The sequence below is a fragment of the Anolis carolinensis genome, chromosome 6, assembly GCF_035594765.1.
Source record: "Anolis carolinensis isolate JA03-04 chromosome 6, rAnoCar3.1.pri, whole genome shotgun sequence".
Classification (NCBI taxonomy): Eukaryota; Metazoa; Chordata; class Lepidosauria; order Squamata; family Dactyloidae; genus Anolis; species Anolis carolinensis.
Genome location: NC_085846.1, coordinates 34,061,443 through 34,077,625, shown reverse-complemented (window position 1 = coordinate 34,077,625; position 16,183 = coordinate 34,061,443). Strand labels below are relative to the sequence as shown.

Below are 16,183 nucleotides of genomic sequence, written 5' to 3'. Positions count from 1 at the left end.
CACTCTTATTACCATACCTGACCTCAGAAGAAGTTAATTTGAATGAATAGATTTGTGACATGTTTCTGCCTTTAGTCAATCTAGAAAAATCCTAAAATCCCACATACTGCAAGTTTGGTGCTGTTTCTTAGTCCTTGCTCTGGCCTTCCCCTTTACTTTGGGGCAGTGACACATGCTGAAACCACAAAGAATTGGTTCCTCTGAGGGTGAGTAACACTCTAAAACAAAATCATCATTTGATAGCCCTTTCTGTGGAACAACTAGGGGAGCAGTAAATAGCTGCAATTCATTGTTGCCTAAAGACTTCTTGAGTGGCCAAGAAGTCACGAGATTTCAGAAATAAAGAACTGCTGGCAATTGTACTGAACTTTAGAATTCTAAAAGCTATATCTCTTGACTTTACACTTTTCTCTCTTTTGTCTCCATCTACAGGATCAGATGATTCAGATGATGAACTTTTGGGTAAAAGGGCGTTAACTGATGAGGTATGTTCAAGTGAACAGTAATAAGACCCTTTTGTGTTTCCTTCCAATCAGGCTGCAGTGTGGAACATTAACTATTGCTAGTCCTCAAAATAATTAACCAAAGCATTAGGGTCTTGGTGTGAGAAAACAGAAGTGCAGATCCTTGAATATCCTTTGAAAATTAATATCTTGACTTTGAACATAGGACTGTGGGAGCTGTGACCCTCCACGTGTTACTGGATGCTATCCCCAATCAGATTTACTCAGCATTACTGTTGGTGAGAGATGGTGGGGTTATTCTTTGATATCTGCCAGGCCACAATTTCCCCAAGCCTACCTTAGATCTTTTTCTCTATATGAGGCATAGGAGTGCTGAAACATGACCCTACTTCTGGGTATAGGAGAAGGCGAGAGCCTGATTTCTTTTTCATTCTAAAATTGACAGTGAAAGATATACATTCAAACACTGTCCAAACAAAATTAATCACCAATCTGACTTGCAGTCTCTCTTAAAGTGAGGAATGCTGTAAGATTGATATTGCGTCAGCTGTGAACCAGGGAATACCTAGTTAAAAGTTTAGCTTAGCTATACAAACACTAGGATATGTCAAATGCCTGTTTATCTGTTTTCACCTGTAATACAGGTATAATATTGACTTGCCTTAATGAAATAAGTAACTATGTAATATGATATGTAGCATTTAGAACCTTACAAAAATTGCTGCATATATATCAAAAATCAAGAGAGCCAGCATGGCATTGCAGTTTGAATGTTGGACTACAGTTCTGGAATCCAGGATTTGAAATACTCTCAGTCAGGAAAGCCCACTGGATGATCCTGGGCAAGTCACACTCTCAGCCCCAGGGTCATAATAACTCAAAATGACTTGAAGGCACACAACAAAGTTAACTTAATATATTGCAGCACTTTTAGACTTTACTATAGAATCTTGTAGAACCCTTGAAATTAACAGAGAAAACAATTTTTAACATAAGCATGTATGGCCTCATCAGTGATGAAGTGGGCAGGGATCCATGCAGGCTTATGGTAGAAATTCATTTCTCTCTTTTAGTCTCTAAAGGTGCTACAGAATGTCTTTATTCCTTTTTACACTGATGTAGACAATCATAGCTATGTCTTCAAAAGCATTCATGATAATATAAGTTTTAGCTGTCCTCATTCCACTTTACCAGATGCATGAGTGTATTCCTGGTTGAAGAGATAGCAAATATAAAGCAATGAGATTAAGGAAAAGAAGATGCAGAGAGTCCAGACATCAGTAAATATTGTATTAACTGTAGCCATCCACAAAACCCTATCTTGATATTTGTATTCTCTGAAACGTCTGTGCATTGATAATAAGAGGCCTGACATGCAAACTACAGATTCACTATTGATTTCCCTGGCATCCATGGCATCCAAGTTGATGCTTACAAGCTGAAAACCTGCCCTGTTTGTGGATTCTGATATTAGTTAGATGTTGTTCTTGCTCCCTTCCTGTAATTAATAACTTTCGATAAGCCTGTACAAGTGTGCGCGCTGGATTCATAATTTAATACAACTGCAGGCATAATAACTATCCATTATTATACTTGCACACAAAGGATGAATGTTTCCTTTATTGCTTTCTGAACTAGACAACTTCCAGGGAAAATCTCCATGGCTTCTTGTGATTTGTTTATGCCCTCGGCATAACTATTATAAAATATTGATTGTATCAATGTTTCACAAGATCTGAAATTCTATAGGAAAGTGATGGTTGCAGCAAAATCCTCAGTGCTATTCCCCTCCTTGAAATCTGGGTCTTTGGCTTCGTAAAACAGAATAAATATGCCTTTATTTGGCCAGTTCAAGAGGCTGAAAAGTATGCTCACCTTTCTTTGAGCTGTTGCCATCCTGTTTGCCACTTGGGGGCAGTATAATTCCACCGCAGTCTAAATTAGTGACTGTAATCTTCTCAAAGTTGCTACATTGGTGCTTTATCCCTGTATCATAAGTTGAGATGCCAGTGTTGCCATTATTTGGGGGCTTGGCTATGTTCAGAAAGGGCCATTTTGTTTCTAGTGTCAAGAGCTTGAGTTGCATCCTTCACTGTAGTTGTATCCTCCATTACTTCTTCACTGCAGAAACAATGGTACAACTTGTATCAGGAGTCACAAATATCCTGCTTAATAAGTATTCCCAGTTAGTAGGTTAGCATGTGTACACACACACACATTTAGGTACTGCATAAAGCAATCACCATTTTGGAAGAAGCATTGCAGTCTATACGAGACAAAGGAATTTATCCTCCTGTGCAACTTCTAAAAATAAAGTATGTTTGGGTTTTTTCCCCTGTAGAGCACTGTTTTCTATTTTTGCAAACATAATTAATCACCTGACAAAGTTGTATGGCTGATTAATGTTTCTTAGCCAAATAGCTTTTGCTTAAAACCCTTTCCCCCATAAAGTTATTATTTGCACTGAGGACAGTACTTTAGTAAACCTGCAGTGGTAACTTTTGTGTAAATGTTAACAAGCATCACAGTACCTCCTCCCTCCCTGTCCTCCGAGACAAAATAGACATGGAGTCTATGAAATCTGAGGTATCAAAATATATTGGAATTGGTACTGGGTAATGCTTAACTGTATGTCATGGTTTGTCCTAGGAGAGGGAATATGTTCGGCAAGGAAAGGTCTCAATGGAGGTGATGGATCAAATTTTAGCTCAGGAAGAGAACTGGACATTTGAGAAGTGCACTGTAAGTTTGTGATTCCTGGATGATTTAAGAATGGAAGTATTAATAAATGCTGTTGAACCAGAGAATGAGAGGGGTTGTTCCAATCTTTCTGGATATGTATGTCTACTCCTCAACCCAATCTCACCCTAAGATGATTTTGAAAAGATTTTCATGTTACAGATTGTTTCTTTTCCTGATAGAAAAGTGGATTATTTATGATACAAAGATAGCTTGAAAATTTCCATGATCTTGACCTGTGTTTTACTCATATTTGGAGCTGGAAACCGAGGCTTCTTCAGCTCTAGGCAGGACCTGCTAAGGCTGTTTGGGTCATGAAGTGGCACTGAGGAACTAGACTTTTGTGGAGGCATTTTTTCATTTCCCAACCATTGTTTAAAATAATAATAACACTTGATTTATATTCCGTCCTTCTCCCCTTGGCGACTCAGAGCGGATTACAGTATAAACAGATACAGGCAAACATTCAATGCCTTGTTACAATACAATGAGACACACATACACAGACAAAGGCTAAGACTTCTCCTTTAATTTCTGGCTTTGGAGGCGGTGTTCATCTCTGGTTGTGGGGGAGGTACTCTTCTGCATTTCCAAGCTGAGGAGCCTGCGTTGTCACCTCCTGGTCGTGTGACCGGCACAACCTCTTGGAGCGTTTTTATACCTTTCCCATTGAAGCAGTACATATTTATCTACTCATATTTGTGTGTTTTCAAACTGCTACATTGGTAGAAGGTAGAGCTAATAGCGAGAGCTCACCCGGTCCTGCAGATTTGAACTGCCAACCTTCAGGTCAATAGGGTTCAATCCATTTTGGCACCGCAGCCTGACCTAAGACACCAGGTGCTTTCCAGTGCTATCTTAGGCTGCTTGTTCCACAACCCTAAAGTTTAAATTTAAATGGGAGGAGGAAGTTGGTTCATGGAGCCCAAGAAGTTATATGAAAGGTGAAAAGGAAAAATGGTGAAGAAGTTGATGGTTTCTGGGTGATCCCATCCACCCATCAATTTTAGCACTTGGCAGAATTTTGATTACAAAACTTATATAGGCTGAAATAATAACTCTGCAAGTTTTTAAAAAAAATAATAATAAAGGGGGGGGGGAAATCCTAAAACACAGGGAAATAGCAAGAATGTGGGAAAGGCAAGGTGATATAGCCCTGCATGTTTTCATTAAAATGATACTGAGAAGCTGCTCTGCCCTGTAGCACTCAACACGCCTTCCATGTTTTTTGTTGCAGGAATTTGGTGACACAGTTCACTCACTTGAAATGCCATACCATGGCAAGATTTTTATTCTCAAGGTAAGGTGCTTGGATGGCTTTTGCCTTTCTTCTAGAGAGTTTGCCCTGAATCAGATGACTTTCTGAAGCCACGATTGTTTTTTCTTCTTTCTCATCTCCTGTCACTTTAAGTGAGAAGAGTAGGTAATTGGGACAGACAGATTATGAAGTAAGGTCTAGAAACACTTGAATAGAATGAATTGTTTATTGTACTAGCCATAGGCCATGACATCAGTAATATACAACCTTTATAAGCACTTTCCAATATAAACATTAAAACTTATTAAAAAAATAAGTCTAAAAACACTTTGCTTGGGTCTCTAGGTGAGGGAATGGTGTGGATGGAATGTTTGGTGCTTGGTTCTTAACCAAACAGTGTTCTCCTCTTGTAAGAAAGTTACTTTGCTTCTCGCTGCCAGTTCATTGTCTGATAACTTTTCCAGGGTGAGCAGTGTGGCTGAAAACATGTCAATTTGCCTCCATTTGAGACTCCCTCTGTTCTTGATGTTCAAGCTTTTGCTTGAGGGGTTTAAAATTAAGTTACTTTTTAATTGCCGGGATGGGGGAGGGAAGGTTTGTCACTGTTGGAAAATTATAGGCTACTGGCATGGGATATTTAACCAGGGCTTTTTGTTCATTTTCCATTGGCTTTGGTGAATCAACTTCAGTTCCCTCTTAGGAATCTTTGAAATTTTGGGTCTTGTTCTCTAAAGAAACTATAAACCAGGCAAATTTGGACTTCCACAATCATTATTCCCAACCAGTAATAGTCCACTACATATGAAAGGTACTTGGTTGAAGTGTGTTTCTTTAAATCAGTCCTATAGAAGTGTTTAGACAGAACTACTAAAAGATTTTTGCAGTGAACAATGCTCCTTTCTTTGCAGGCAGTTCTACAATGTCCTCCTGAGATCATCTACCAGGAGATGATCCTCCAGCCAGAAAAGATGGTCCTGTGGAATAAAACGTTGTTGGCATGCCAGGTAAATAGCTCTAAACATCTCTTGCACATTGATAAAGGTGCTACTGAATTCCTTTGTGTCTTCCTCTGCTAAAGTTACCTCTGGCATGAGTTGGCCCGAGCCTCCAACCATAACTTTTGTACATGACTTCCATTTCTCTGAATTGTTATCTGCAAGAAAGGAAGTGCTGAGTTAAATTTAATTCTGTTTTGGAGATAACTGTTGGCACGCAAGGGCTTTTATTGCTGGTTCTTTATCTTTCCGTTTCTATTTACTTTCTTGAACAGCATAGAAACTGCATGGGACTCATTGAATCATCATAGAAATGTTGGCTTACTGTTGAACAATCTACTCTAGTTGTAAATAGTTGGCTTTAGACCTTAACACCTCATTTTCCTCACAGTCCATTCTCACAGTGGCCAGCCAAATGCCAGTGGCCACTCACAAACAGCACATGAGTGCAATAGCATAGCATGTTATGCCCATCTTCCAACAACTGGTTTTTACCGGTATACTACCGCCAATAATGGAAATTAAATTATGACAGCAAAGATCATCAATGACTAGTAGTTATTGTAAGTATTTTCATATCATATTATGATATGAACTAGTCATTGATAGTCTTAGCTGTCATAGTTTAATTCCTTTTTAAAGCAATCCAAGTTGGCAGCCACTGCTGCTTCATGCAGCAATGAATTGCATAGTTTAATTCAGTCCTATGTGAGGAAGTACTCCCTTTTATCTATTTCAAATCTTGTACCATTCAGCTCTATAGGATGACTCTGGATGCTATTATCCAATAGAACTGCATGATGCAAGTTTCACCTCTATTTTATTAGCCTTATTTTTCTAAGTTGTAAGGCTAAGACATGGTAAATCTTCTTTGGGCCCCTCTGATGAGCCCTCAGTCGTTTTGATTGACCTTTTCTTCACTTCTCGAATACCCTTTTTGAGATGTGATGACTAGTATTGTATACAGTATTCAAGATATGATCGTACCTTAGATTTATATAAAGACATGGTTTTGGCAGTTTTTGGGGAAGTTGAATACTTATGGAGGACAAATATTTGCACTCCAAGATGAAATAGAAGTGAAATGTGGCAAGGGTTTACAAATATAAATATTTTGATGAATAAATGCAATCATCATTTTGACTTCAAATTTCTTGTTGTTTTTGGCTCTCATTCTGCACTCATGAGTTCCTGCCAGCAGGAATAATTGCCTTTTGTATTATCTAATTTGATTATACATTTTCAGGTAAAGTCTAATAGAGTTTGCAAAATGTAACTTCTTTTAGACCAAACTTCACTGGCAATGGTAACTGGTGAATCTGGGAATTGTAGTCCAGAAATGCAGCCATAATTAACAAATGTCATGACCCCCCCCCCCCCCCCCCCCGTAAGTGGAGATCCTTTCAGTGAGGAAGATAGAAAATGACTGTCAGATCTCTGGCATCATCACAGATTTTGAATTTCTTGCATTCCACATTGATTTGTATCAGCAGAGACTTATTTTCTTTTCAGATTTTGCAACGAGTTGATGATAACACATCGATATCTTATGATGTGGCAGCTGGGGCCGCAGGCGGCGTTGTGTCACCCAGGTGAGTCCTGATTTTATTTGGACTACATCTCAGGCAAGTTTCTTTCTGAGTGAGTGGTTGACCTCTTTTTCTGTTCTCCAAGGGATTTTGTAAATGTACGTCGGATAGAGAGAAGAAGAGATCGATACATTTCATCAGGAATGGCAACTGTTCACAATTCACGTCCACCTACTTCCAAATACGTCCGGTATGTATCTGCATATTTTCAAAATGTGTTTGTCATCTTTTAAGATAACACTCTTTTGAGGCAGCTCACAGGATTAAAAACAAGTGATAGGAGAAAGCCAATGACAAGAATAAATTAGGCACCTCGCTCAGGAAAAATAGAACCATAAAGAGTTTCAATCAATTCTGTCAATAGTCTGAAGAATTGTACTATTACTGCCTTTTTTAATGTAATGTGAACAGACAAGGTGCTCATAGCAGTTCCTGAAGCCTACTGGTGGACCTCCAGTTTATATAAAGTAACTAGCTGTGCCCGGCCACGCGTTGCTGTGGCGAAGTATGGTGGTATGGGAAATAAAGTATTGAAGAATTGGTGGTAGTTAAGGTCAAGGGTAAAGGTTTTCCCCAGACATTAAATCCAGTCATGTCTTACTCTGGAGGTTGGTGCTCATCTCCATTTCTAAGCCGAAGAGCCGGCGTTGTCCGTAGACTCCTCCAAGGTCATGTGGGATGACTGCATGGAGCGGCGTTACCTTCCCACCGGAGCAGTACCTATTGATGCACTCACATTTGCATGTTTTCGAACTTCTGGGTTGGCAGAAGCTGGGGCTAACAGTGGGGGCTCTCTCCGCTCCCCCAATTCAAACCTGTGGCCTTTCGGTCCAGAAGTTCAGCAGCTCAGCGCTTTAACACGCTGCGCCATCAGGGGATATTATTTCCTAAAGGTTGTGAATATACAATATTTCTGATTGGTTTTTTTTTGTTTGTTGGAGGCAAGTATGAATGCTGCAATTAGGAAAAATGATTAGGATGTAATGGCCTTGCAGCTTTAAAGCATGACTGTTTCCTCCCTGAGTGAATTTTTTGTTGGGAGGTGTTAGCTGGCCCTGATTGTTTCCTGTCTGGAATTCCCTTGTTTTCAGAGTGGTGTTGTTTGCGATATTTTATGTGCTTCTACTGTCTGTGGCCCTGAGAAAACAGGATTTGCCAGACTTTGATGATGGGAATACTTTGTTGGGAGGTGTTAGCTGGCCCTGATTGTTTCCTGTGTGGAATTTCCCTGTTTATTTACTGTCCTGGTTTTAGAGATTATATTGTTCTGCATTATTCTATCCCAGTAATTATTTCATATTGAAGAAGAATCTCACTTATCCAACATTCGCTTATACAATGTTCTGGATTATCCAACGCAGTCTGCCTTTTCATAATCAATGTTGTTGTAGTCAGTGTTTTAAATTCATTGTGATATTTTAGTGGTAAATTTGTAAATACAGTACAGTAGAGTCTCACTTATCCAACATAAACGGGCCGGCAGAACGTTGGATAAGCAAATATGTTGGATAATGAGGAATTAAGGATAACCCTATTAAACATCAAATTAAGTTATGATTTTACAAATTAAGCACCAAAACATCATGTTAGACAACAAATTTGTCAGAAAAAGTAGTTCAGAACACAGTAATGCTATATAGTAATTACTGTATTTATGAATTTAGCACCGAAATATCACGATATATTGAAAGCATTGACTACAAAAATGCGTTGGATAATCCAGAACGTTGGATAAGCGAGTGATGGATAAGTGAGACTCTACTGTAAATACTACATAGCATTACTGCGCATGGAACTACTTTTTCTGTCAAATTTGTTGTATAATATGATGTTTTGGTGCTTAATTTGTATAACGATTACCTAATTTGATGTTTAATTGGCTTTTCCTGAATCCCTTCTTATTATCCAACATATTCACTTATCCTGCCGGCCTGTTTATGTTGGATAAGTGAGACTCTACTGTATATTGATAATCATATATTATCTGCTCAGAACTGGATTATATGAGGCTCCTTCTTCACAGCTGTATAAAATGCACACTGAAGTGGATTATATGGTAGTGTGGAGTCCAGATAATCCAGTGCAAAGCAGATAATATAAGATTATAAATGGGTTATATAGCTGTGTTGAAGGGCCTTGAGTCTACACTGCCATATAATCCAGTGCAAATTAGATAATCTGTGGAAGAAGTCTAAGTGAGGCCTAAATCTGCCTGTCCCCTAACTGAAACCTGGCTGTCCCTTGGTTGCTAGGCAACCAAGTGGGCAGAGATTAGCCCTCTAAACTGGCAGCAATTGGATAAAAAAAATTATTGCTCTCCCTCTAATTAGGACTTTATTTTTCTTTTCTTTTTGTTGTATCAACCTTGAGGCGTGGATGATGGGTTGTGTTGTCAAATTTTGAGGTTAGGGGGCCTGTACTTTTGTTGTTTTGTGAATTGCCGTGATGCCATCACTCTTTTATATATATAGATTAATGTCGAGATAAGTGAAACCCACCAGTCCCATATTTCAGAATTTTTTCCTGACCTTGTTTGGTTTTAGCAGTAGTTTTGATTGGGGTTCGAAAACATGCCAATGTGAGTAGATCAATAGGTACCGCTCCAGCGGGAAGGTAACGGCGCTCCATGCAGTCATGCTGGCCACATGACCTTGGAGGTGTCTACAGACAACGCCGGCTCTTCAGCTTAGAAATGGAGATGAGCACCAACCCCCAGAGTTAGACATGACTGGACTTAATGTCAGGGGGAAACCTTTACCTTTGATTGGGGTGTGAGGTGCTTGGAACAATAGAATTGCATCAATAAAATAAAAAGAACACTGCACTGCTTTTTATGTGGAAGAACAATACTTGAGCAACAGACAAGAGTAATACTAGGCTGAAATCAGTCTAGTTTATCCTCATATGGATCAAAATATGGGATGCTTGCTAGGTTGAAGAAACTAACATTATTTACTCTCTTTTCACTGTTATAAACTTCAGTTCTTTGATTATTCAACTTTCCCCAAACATGGTACCCTCAAGAAGTGTTGGGAATAGACAAGTGAGATTTATATATCTGTGGAAGGTCCAGGTTGGGAGAAAGAACTCTTGTCTGTTGGAGACAAGTGTGACTCAGCCAGGCTTTGAAGTTGCAAGGCTTTTCAATGCTAATGAAGGTGATTAATTGAAACATTCACACTTGCCTGGGTTACAACAGACCTCAACAACCTCTGTGGATGCCTGCCATACATGTGGGTGAAACATCAGGAGAGAATGCTTCTGGAACATGGTCATACAGCCCAGAAAACTCACAACAACCCAGTGATTCCTGCCATGAAAGCCTTCGACAACAGATGAAAAATCAATATAAATATTTACAAAATGATTAGGCTAGGGATACATTTTTCAGAGAGTAATAGTTATGTTCTATCTGCACATGTCCATAGCCAGAAACTGTTCATCACATGTAATTGAATGCTCATTGTCTTTGAGAATTTCAGAATCGGACCCATAGCAGTTGATTCAAACCGTAGGAGCAGAGATTCCACCTAAAATATTAGGGGGGGGGAAACTTATGACAGTAAGAGCTGTTTGGCAGTGGAATATTTGCTTGTGATGGAGCCTCGTCCTCTGGAGGTTTGTAAACAGAGGCTGGATGGCTATCTGTCAGCAGTGCTTTGATTGAGTATTCCTGCATGGCCTTTGTAGCCTCGTCTATGATTGTAATATTCTTTTTTTTTTTATTTGAGCAGTTAATAAGCCTTGATCCTAGAGAAGTACAGGATTTTGGGATATCCACCAAGGGTTGCTTTTCAGTGAGATCTCTCTCCAGCAATGCCTACTGAGTATCTGGTCTTTTCTAGCTGCTATCTTGTGACAAGCTCAACTTCTGCCTAGCATCTCCCAACAACAAGGTCTCTTTGTTGTTCTCAAAGCCTTTGCCTCTGGTGACTTGCCAGGGTGGGTCTTTGCTTACCATCTTCATTTTTCTCAGTAATAACATTAAAAACTCATTGGCCTTTAGCTCACGGAAAATGCAGCTTCTGGGAAAATTTGTGAAGAGGGCAGTGTCCTTTTTTCACATCAGAGCACATGATGAAATATGGTGTGTCTAGTCTCCTTGTCTTTTTCAAGGAGACTGGATTAATAGCATTTGAAATACTTGAGAAATGAGAATAAGTGTTCTGTATGTAACATCAGGAGTAGGAAACCAAATGCAGGCAGCTCTTAACCCCAACAAGCTCCGGGAAAGAATTTAGTTTACTCCTGGCTGTTGGTGAGATACTGTCATTCTCCCCTGTTCCCTATTGTGGCAAGTTCCAACAGAAAGATGGAAAATTATTAAAGCTTCAATACTTGTTTTTTGTACAAAACAAAATACAAACATGGCAAACAGTCAGTCTTGCACCAAGTTGGAAATTTGAGCCAAGACATTCATCCACCAGCCTCCATAGCATACACAGTCTTTTATAACTTTGAAAATTCCTAGTGCTCTAAACTCAGTTCAATGTGTTAATGACAATTCAATCTCCCCATAAATAGATCTGTATGTGAGTCCCTTTCTTCTTGGCAACCTATTCTTTAAAGGCTCTTCTTATGGTGGGCCATCATAAGAACAGTCTCAGGCCCCTTCTACACTGCCATATAATCCAGATTATCAAATCAGATAATCCAGATTATCGCATTTGAACTGTATTATATGAATCTACACTGCCATATAATCCAGTTCAAAGCAGATAATCTGGATTTTATATGGCAGTGTAGAAAGGGGCCTTAGCTGGGTTTCAAGTAGGAGGAAGTGGGAGGTATCTGAACTTTTAATGCATAGCTCTAAAACAATGGCACTACAAATACATTTCAAAATACTCACCCAGATGTATGAGGCAGGAAAATAGTATTTGTATTTTATGTTTTCATTATTGTAATGTTTTACCTTGAGCCACAACTCTTAAGGACCGAAACCAAGATTTTGTGGTTAATAACTACATTACTTAAAAGCCACAATAAACTACTTCGATCATCTCCTTGCTTCTGTTGTGACTTCTCTCTCACCATTTCTTCTGCCATTGTCTTTTCCCAGAGCGGAGAATGGTCCTGGAGGTTTTGTCGCTTTGAAATGCCCCACTAATCCAAACATCTGCACTTTGTTCTGGATTCTCAATACAGACCTGAAGGTAAAGCAATTTTTGCCCTTTTGAACTTTAGCTGAAACAAAGAAGAAGTGGGATCTGTAGTCAAAAAAATCAAATTTTCAGACTCTTGTTAGGGTTCAGTGATAAGGTGGTGTTCTCTGACCACAAATGCTTTATGAAATGTGGAGTGGGTGATATGCAGTTCATTTAAAAAACCTCACTTTTCTAAAATAATGTTATGATTTTATATGGGGGCTACCATTTTAAATAATTTCTACCATCATAGAGAGCCTTTTTATAGTACAGGTTCTTAAAGTTTCTAAAACATATGCATTTAAGCTCCCTCTTTCCATCCACACCTCTCTGCTTCCTTTGTCTTTCTTCTCTTGGCACCTCTTATCTATCCTCATTCCATTTCTCCACAATAGTTTCCACCTTCCCTCCTGCATTCTTCTCCCTCCCTTCTCTCTAGGTCATAAAGTCCTCCTTTTGAACTTTCTCCTACTTCCATCTCCTCAGTTTCCTATCGAAAATCTCTTTTATGCTGCTCTTTTGACTGGCAGATAATTTCAGCGTTCTTTTCAACTCCTCTAATTCCCCCCTCCATTCTTTCTTAACCTCCTTTGGCTTCCTTAGTAAAATTCCATCCTCTTCAAAACATTCATTGTTAGGTAGCTAAAACACACATACACACACACACACACCCCTTTGCCTGCCAAATTTCTAAAGTGTTAGTCCATGGTATTGCCAGTGAAAATGGTGTTAGGAAGCAGAGCATGAGAAGACATATCTCTTCTTTGAGGCCCTCAAAAACAGTTATAAGTGAAAGTATCCAATACTAGGCTAAATACACCAGTATGTTCTTGTAAGATTCATCTGAACACGAAGTTGGTTCTAATAATAATAATAACAACAACAACTTTATTCTTATATCCTGCCACCATCTCCCCAAAGGGACTGGGGGGGGATTACATGGGGACCAAACTCAGTATAAACGAGGTGCAAAGAGACACAGTTAAAAACATAAACAATATAATATGGTAACATGACGACTACCTCTGTTTTTTTCTTGTAGGGTCGGCTCCCCCGGTACCTTATCAACCAAAGTTTGTCTGCTACCATGACAGAGTTTGTGTTCCACCTACGCAAGCGGGTTATGGAGATCATGACACGGTCTTAGCTTCTCAGCAGCTTGCTGTGACGTTGCCTTTTGAGCATGCTCAAACAAACCAACAAGGTCCAAAGAACTGGATTCTCTTTTCTTCCAACTGAGATGGGAAGATTGTATCTTACAGCTGATCTTGAGGGTAAAACTGAAGAGCTTTTGAATTGTCTTCAGGAGACTGACCAATGAAAAGGATGGAAAGATGATCAAAGGACACGCAGAAGGCAAGAGCACTGATGGTCCAAATTCTGAATCAGTACAAATTAGAAGCATGAAGGAGACCTCTTCAGGTCTTTCTGTGATGATCATAGATAGCATTGCTACTAGAAGTCAAGCCATTTCTGGATTAAGATGTGCCAAATTCCTTCATGAACATGCTTCCAGAATCTGCTGTGTACTCACCTCTCTAGTCCTATTTCTGCCTTTGTTATCTCCTCAAAACCCCTGCCTCCCTGGGCATGATCATGCTGTCCTTGCTGTGTTTTCATAACATTATTCAAATGCCTTCCATAACAGAAGAATGGCATCAGGTAATCCTGCACGTTCCATGATGTGGCTAAGGTGCAAAGGTCGGAGGTTTGCTTTCTGAGCCAGTTTTGTAGCCCACTATTGTGTCAAAACTCCATCCTTCCTGAAGGGCTATCTGTTCAGCATATTTACCATTGCATCTTGGAGGATCAATTACCCAAACATATGGACATAGTTTGTTGGACATATACTTGAAGAGGAAACAATTAGTGGAAGGAATATCTGCTCCCAGTCATGTACCTGAACTTCAAAGGGACATCAGGCTGATATCTGTCCTGATTGTATTGTTCAACAATACTTTTTTTCTAATTTGTCTTTTGTCCCCTGCACAACAAAGACTGTGAAGCAAGTATCTCCGCCTAAAGTGAACCTTATACAGTGGCAACAGTCCCTGGAGTTCCTAATTTTATTTTGTCAGAATTGTCTTGAAAACAAATGCCAAGATCCACAATTTTAAGGCCCCTTTTCTTTAACTATAGTTTGTATGCGTGAGTGTGTGTGAGAGAGTAGGCTTTCTTAGAAACTTCTCATCGGATACCTTGTCTGCTTCTTCCTCTTGTCCCTCACTGTGGGATGGGAATGTCATCCAAATGTGTGGAGTTTACTTAGGTCAGAGCCATAAGCAAAGCAAGTGTTCAGAAGGCAGTTTAGACCTTCCTTTTGCCCCCTCCACCAAAACATGCTAAATTGCCCTCATCTGCTGCTTGAACTTGTTGGTACATTTATTTCCTGTCTGAAAAATTGCATTGTCCAACAAACACATTTGCAAACCCAGCAAAGTTTAATTTTGAAGTATTATTTCTCTGTCTAACCCTACTCCTATTACTAGGTAGACAGATTATGTGATGGTGCAAGGGCTATAGAAGTCTCTGCAGATCTTTGTGTGTCATTGCTAGATATTTGCCACAACATTTCAGCACCTTTAAAAAGGTAGGGTTCAGGATAAGAGTTTGGTTTGTGAAGGGGAGAGGGAAGGAGAAAACTTCAGACAGCAGTTTAATGCTTGTGGTTTCAATAAGTGCAATATCCCTGACACACCAAACTAACCTACTGTATCTGCACATTTGCAAAGGCTGTGAACATGGGAATGAGGAGCCAGGGATGACTTTGGTTTTGCTGGTTTGACCATTTGAGGGGTTTCCTGAGCTAGATAAAATTTAAAATGTCACTCAAATTCAGATATGTATTTTGAACTGGGACAAGCCTGCCTTCTGCTTTCACTCTAGTGCAGTTCTAGGCCACGAGGCTAGTCCTAAGTCAGAAAGTTATAAGAAAGTAGATTTATTAGGTGAGGTATGATTAGCTTCCCCAAAGCAAGGCCATTATCAAGCCTACCAGATTTCCCCAGCAAGCTTTAGGGCTGATTGTTTTCAGCACTCAGGATCCTTTATTCTGCATTCTACTATATCTCCCAGCCTTGGAAATCCCTGCCTCCATCCTTTACGATTTGCATGGGACAGTTGGAATTGCACCCTATGTAGAGTGAGGTTTGTAGCTAGGACATTTCCCACCATCTGGGATCTTTGTTAGCTTGGCCTTTGCCCACTATGGCAAAAGCTGTAAGACATGGTGATGACCTTCCAATCATGGAAAAGACAACGAGAAGTTCACTACTTGGATCAATGTCTTCAAACTATTCACCTTCAAGCCTTTATTATTATTTTTTGCCACCATGAGAGACTTGCAGGAGATCCTATTGTTAAATCGCCTTGGGTAGTCGGTAAGCGTTCCAGACTGACTGTGAAAAGAAGCTTGCGGACTTCGTGAATCTTAACTTTTCCTTGACATGCGTGGGGAGTGGATCTCCCCGTTTCATTTGAAAAGCCACTTGAATAACACATATGCCTTTTGCATCAAATCTTTGTGACTTAATCTAATAAAATCTAATAAGAAAAACCTCAGTGGCTTGGTGTATGTGTCAATTTAAGATGATTGCTCAATTTTCGTCACTTGTAAGGCTTAGTTTTAAAAAAGCAGTTCAACAAAAGATAGTAGGATGGGGGAAAGCACTATTTCACTGCAGCTCCTCTTCAAGCAGAGTAACTTCTGCTTCTCTGCTGATACCAGATGTGGCAGCAGGACAGGTTCACTCTGGATTTTACTGCCAGTATCCCTACAGCAGTTCTGAATTGAATGTCAATGTTGGACCTTATTTCTCCTGGCCTCCCTTTGCTTTTGCACTGTTAATACCTCTTTACAAACAATCCTAAACCTATCATTCTGTAAGACCATATGTGTTTATTGACTAGCTGCTATGGAAACATTCTGAACAATATCAAACTAGAATTACCTTGATTATTAGAGTCCTTATGATATAGTGGTTTGAACGCC

The 16,183-nt window shown here is 39.6% G+C and overlaps 1 protein-coding gene across 1 annotated transcript in view; it reads left to right on the top strand.

Annotated features, from left to right (window-relative positions):
• stard3 (StAR related lipid transfer domain containing 3) overlaps positions 1-15,753 on the top strand; it is a 45,344-nt gene extending 29,591 nt beyond the window's left edge. The window contains exons 8-15 of the mRNA XM_008113330.3: positions 433-485; positions 3,114-3,206; positions 4,441-4,503; positions 5,370-5,465; positions 6,969-7,048; positions 7,131-7,235; positions 12,108-12,201; positions 13,235-15,753. Coding sequence (XP_008111537.1) covers positions 433-485; positions 3,114-3,206; positions 4,441-4,503; positions 5,370-5,465; positions 6,969-7,048; positions 7,131-7,235; positions 12,108-12,201; positions 13,235-13,339 — 689 coding nt within the window. The 3' untranslated portion in view covers positions 13,340-15,753. The remainder of the gene's footprint in view (positions 1-432; positions 486-3,113; positions 3,207-4,440; positions 4,504-5,369; positions 5,466-6,968; positions 7,049-7,130; positions 7,236-12,107; positions 12,202-13,234) is intronic.
• The last annotated feature ends 430 nt before the right edge of the window (positions 15,754-16,183 follow it).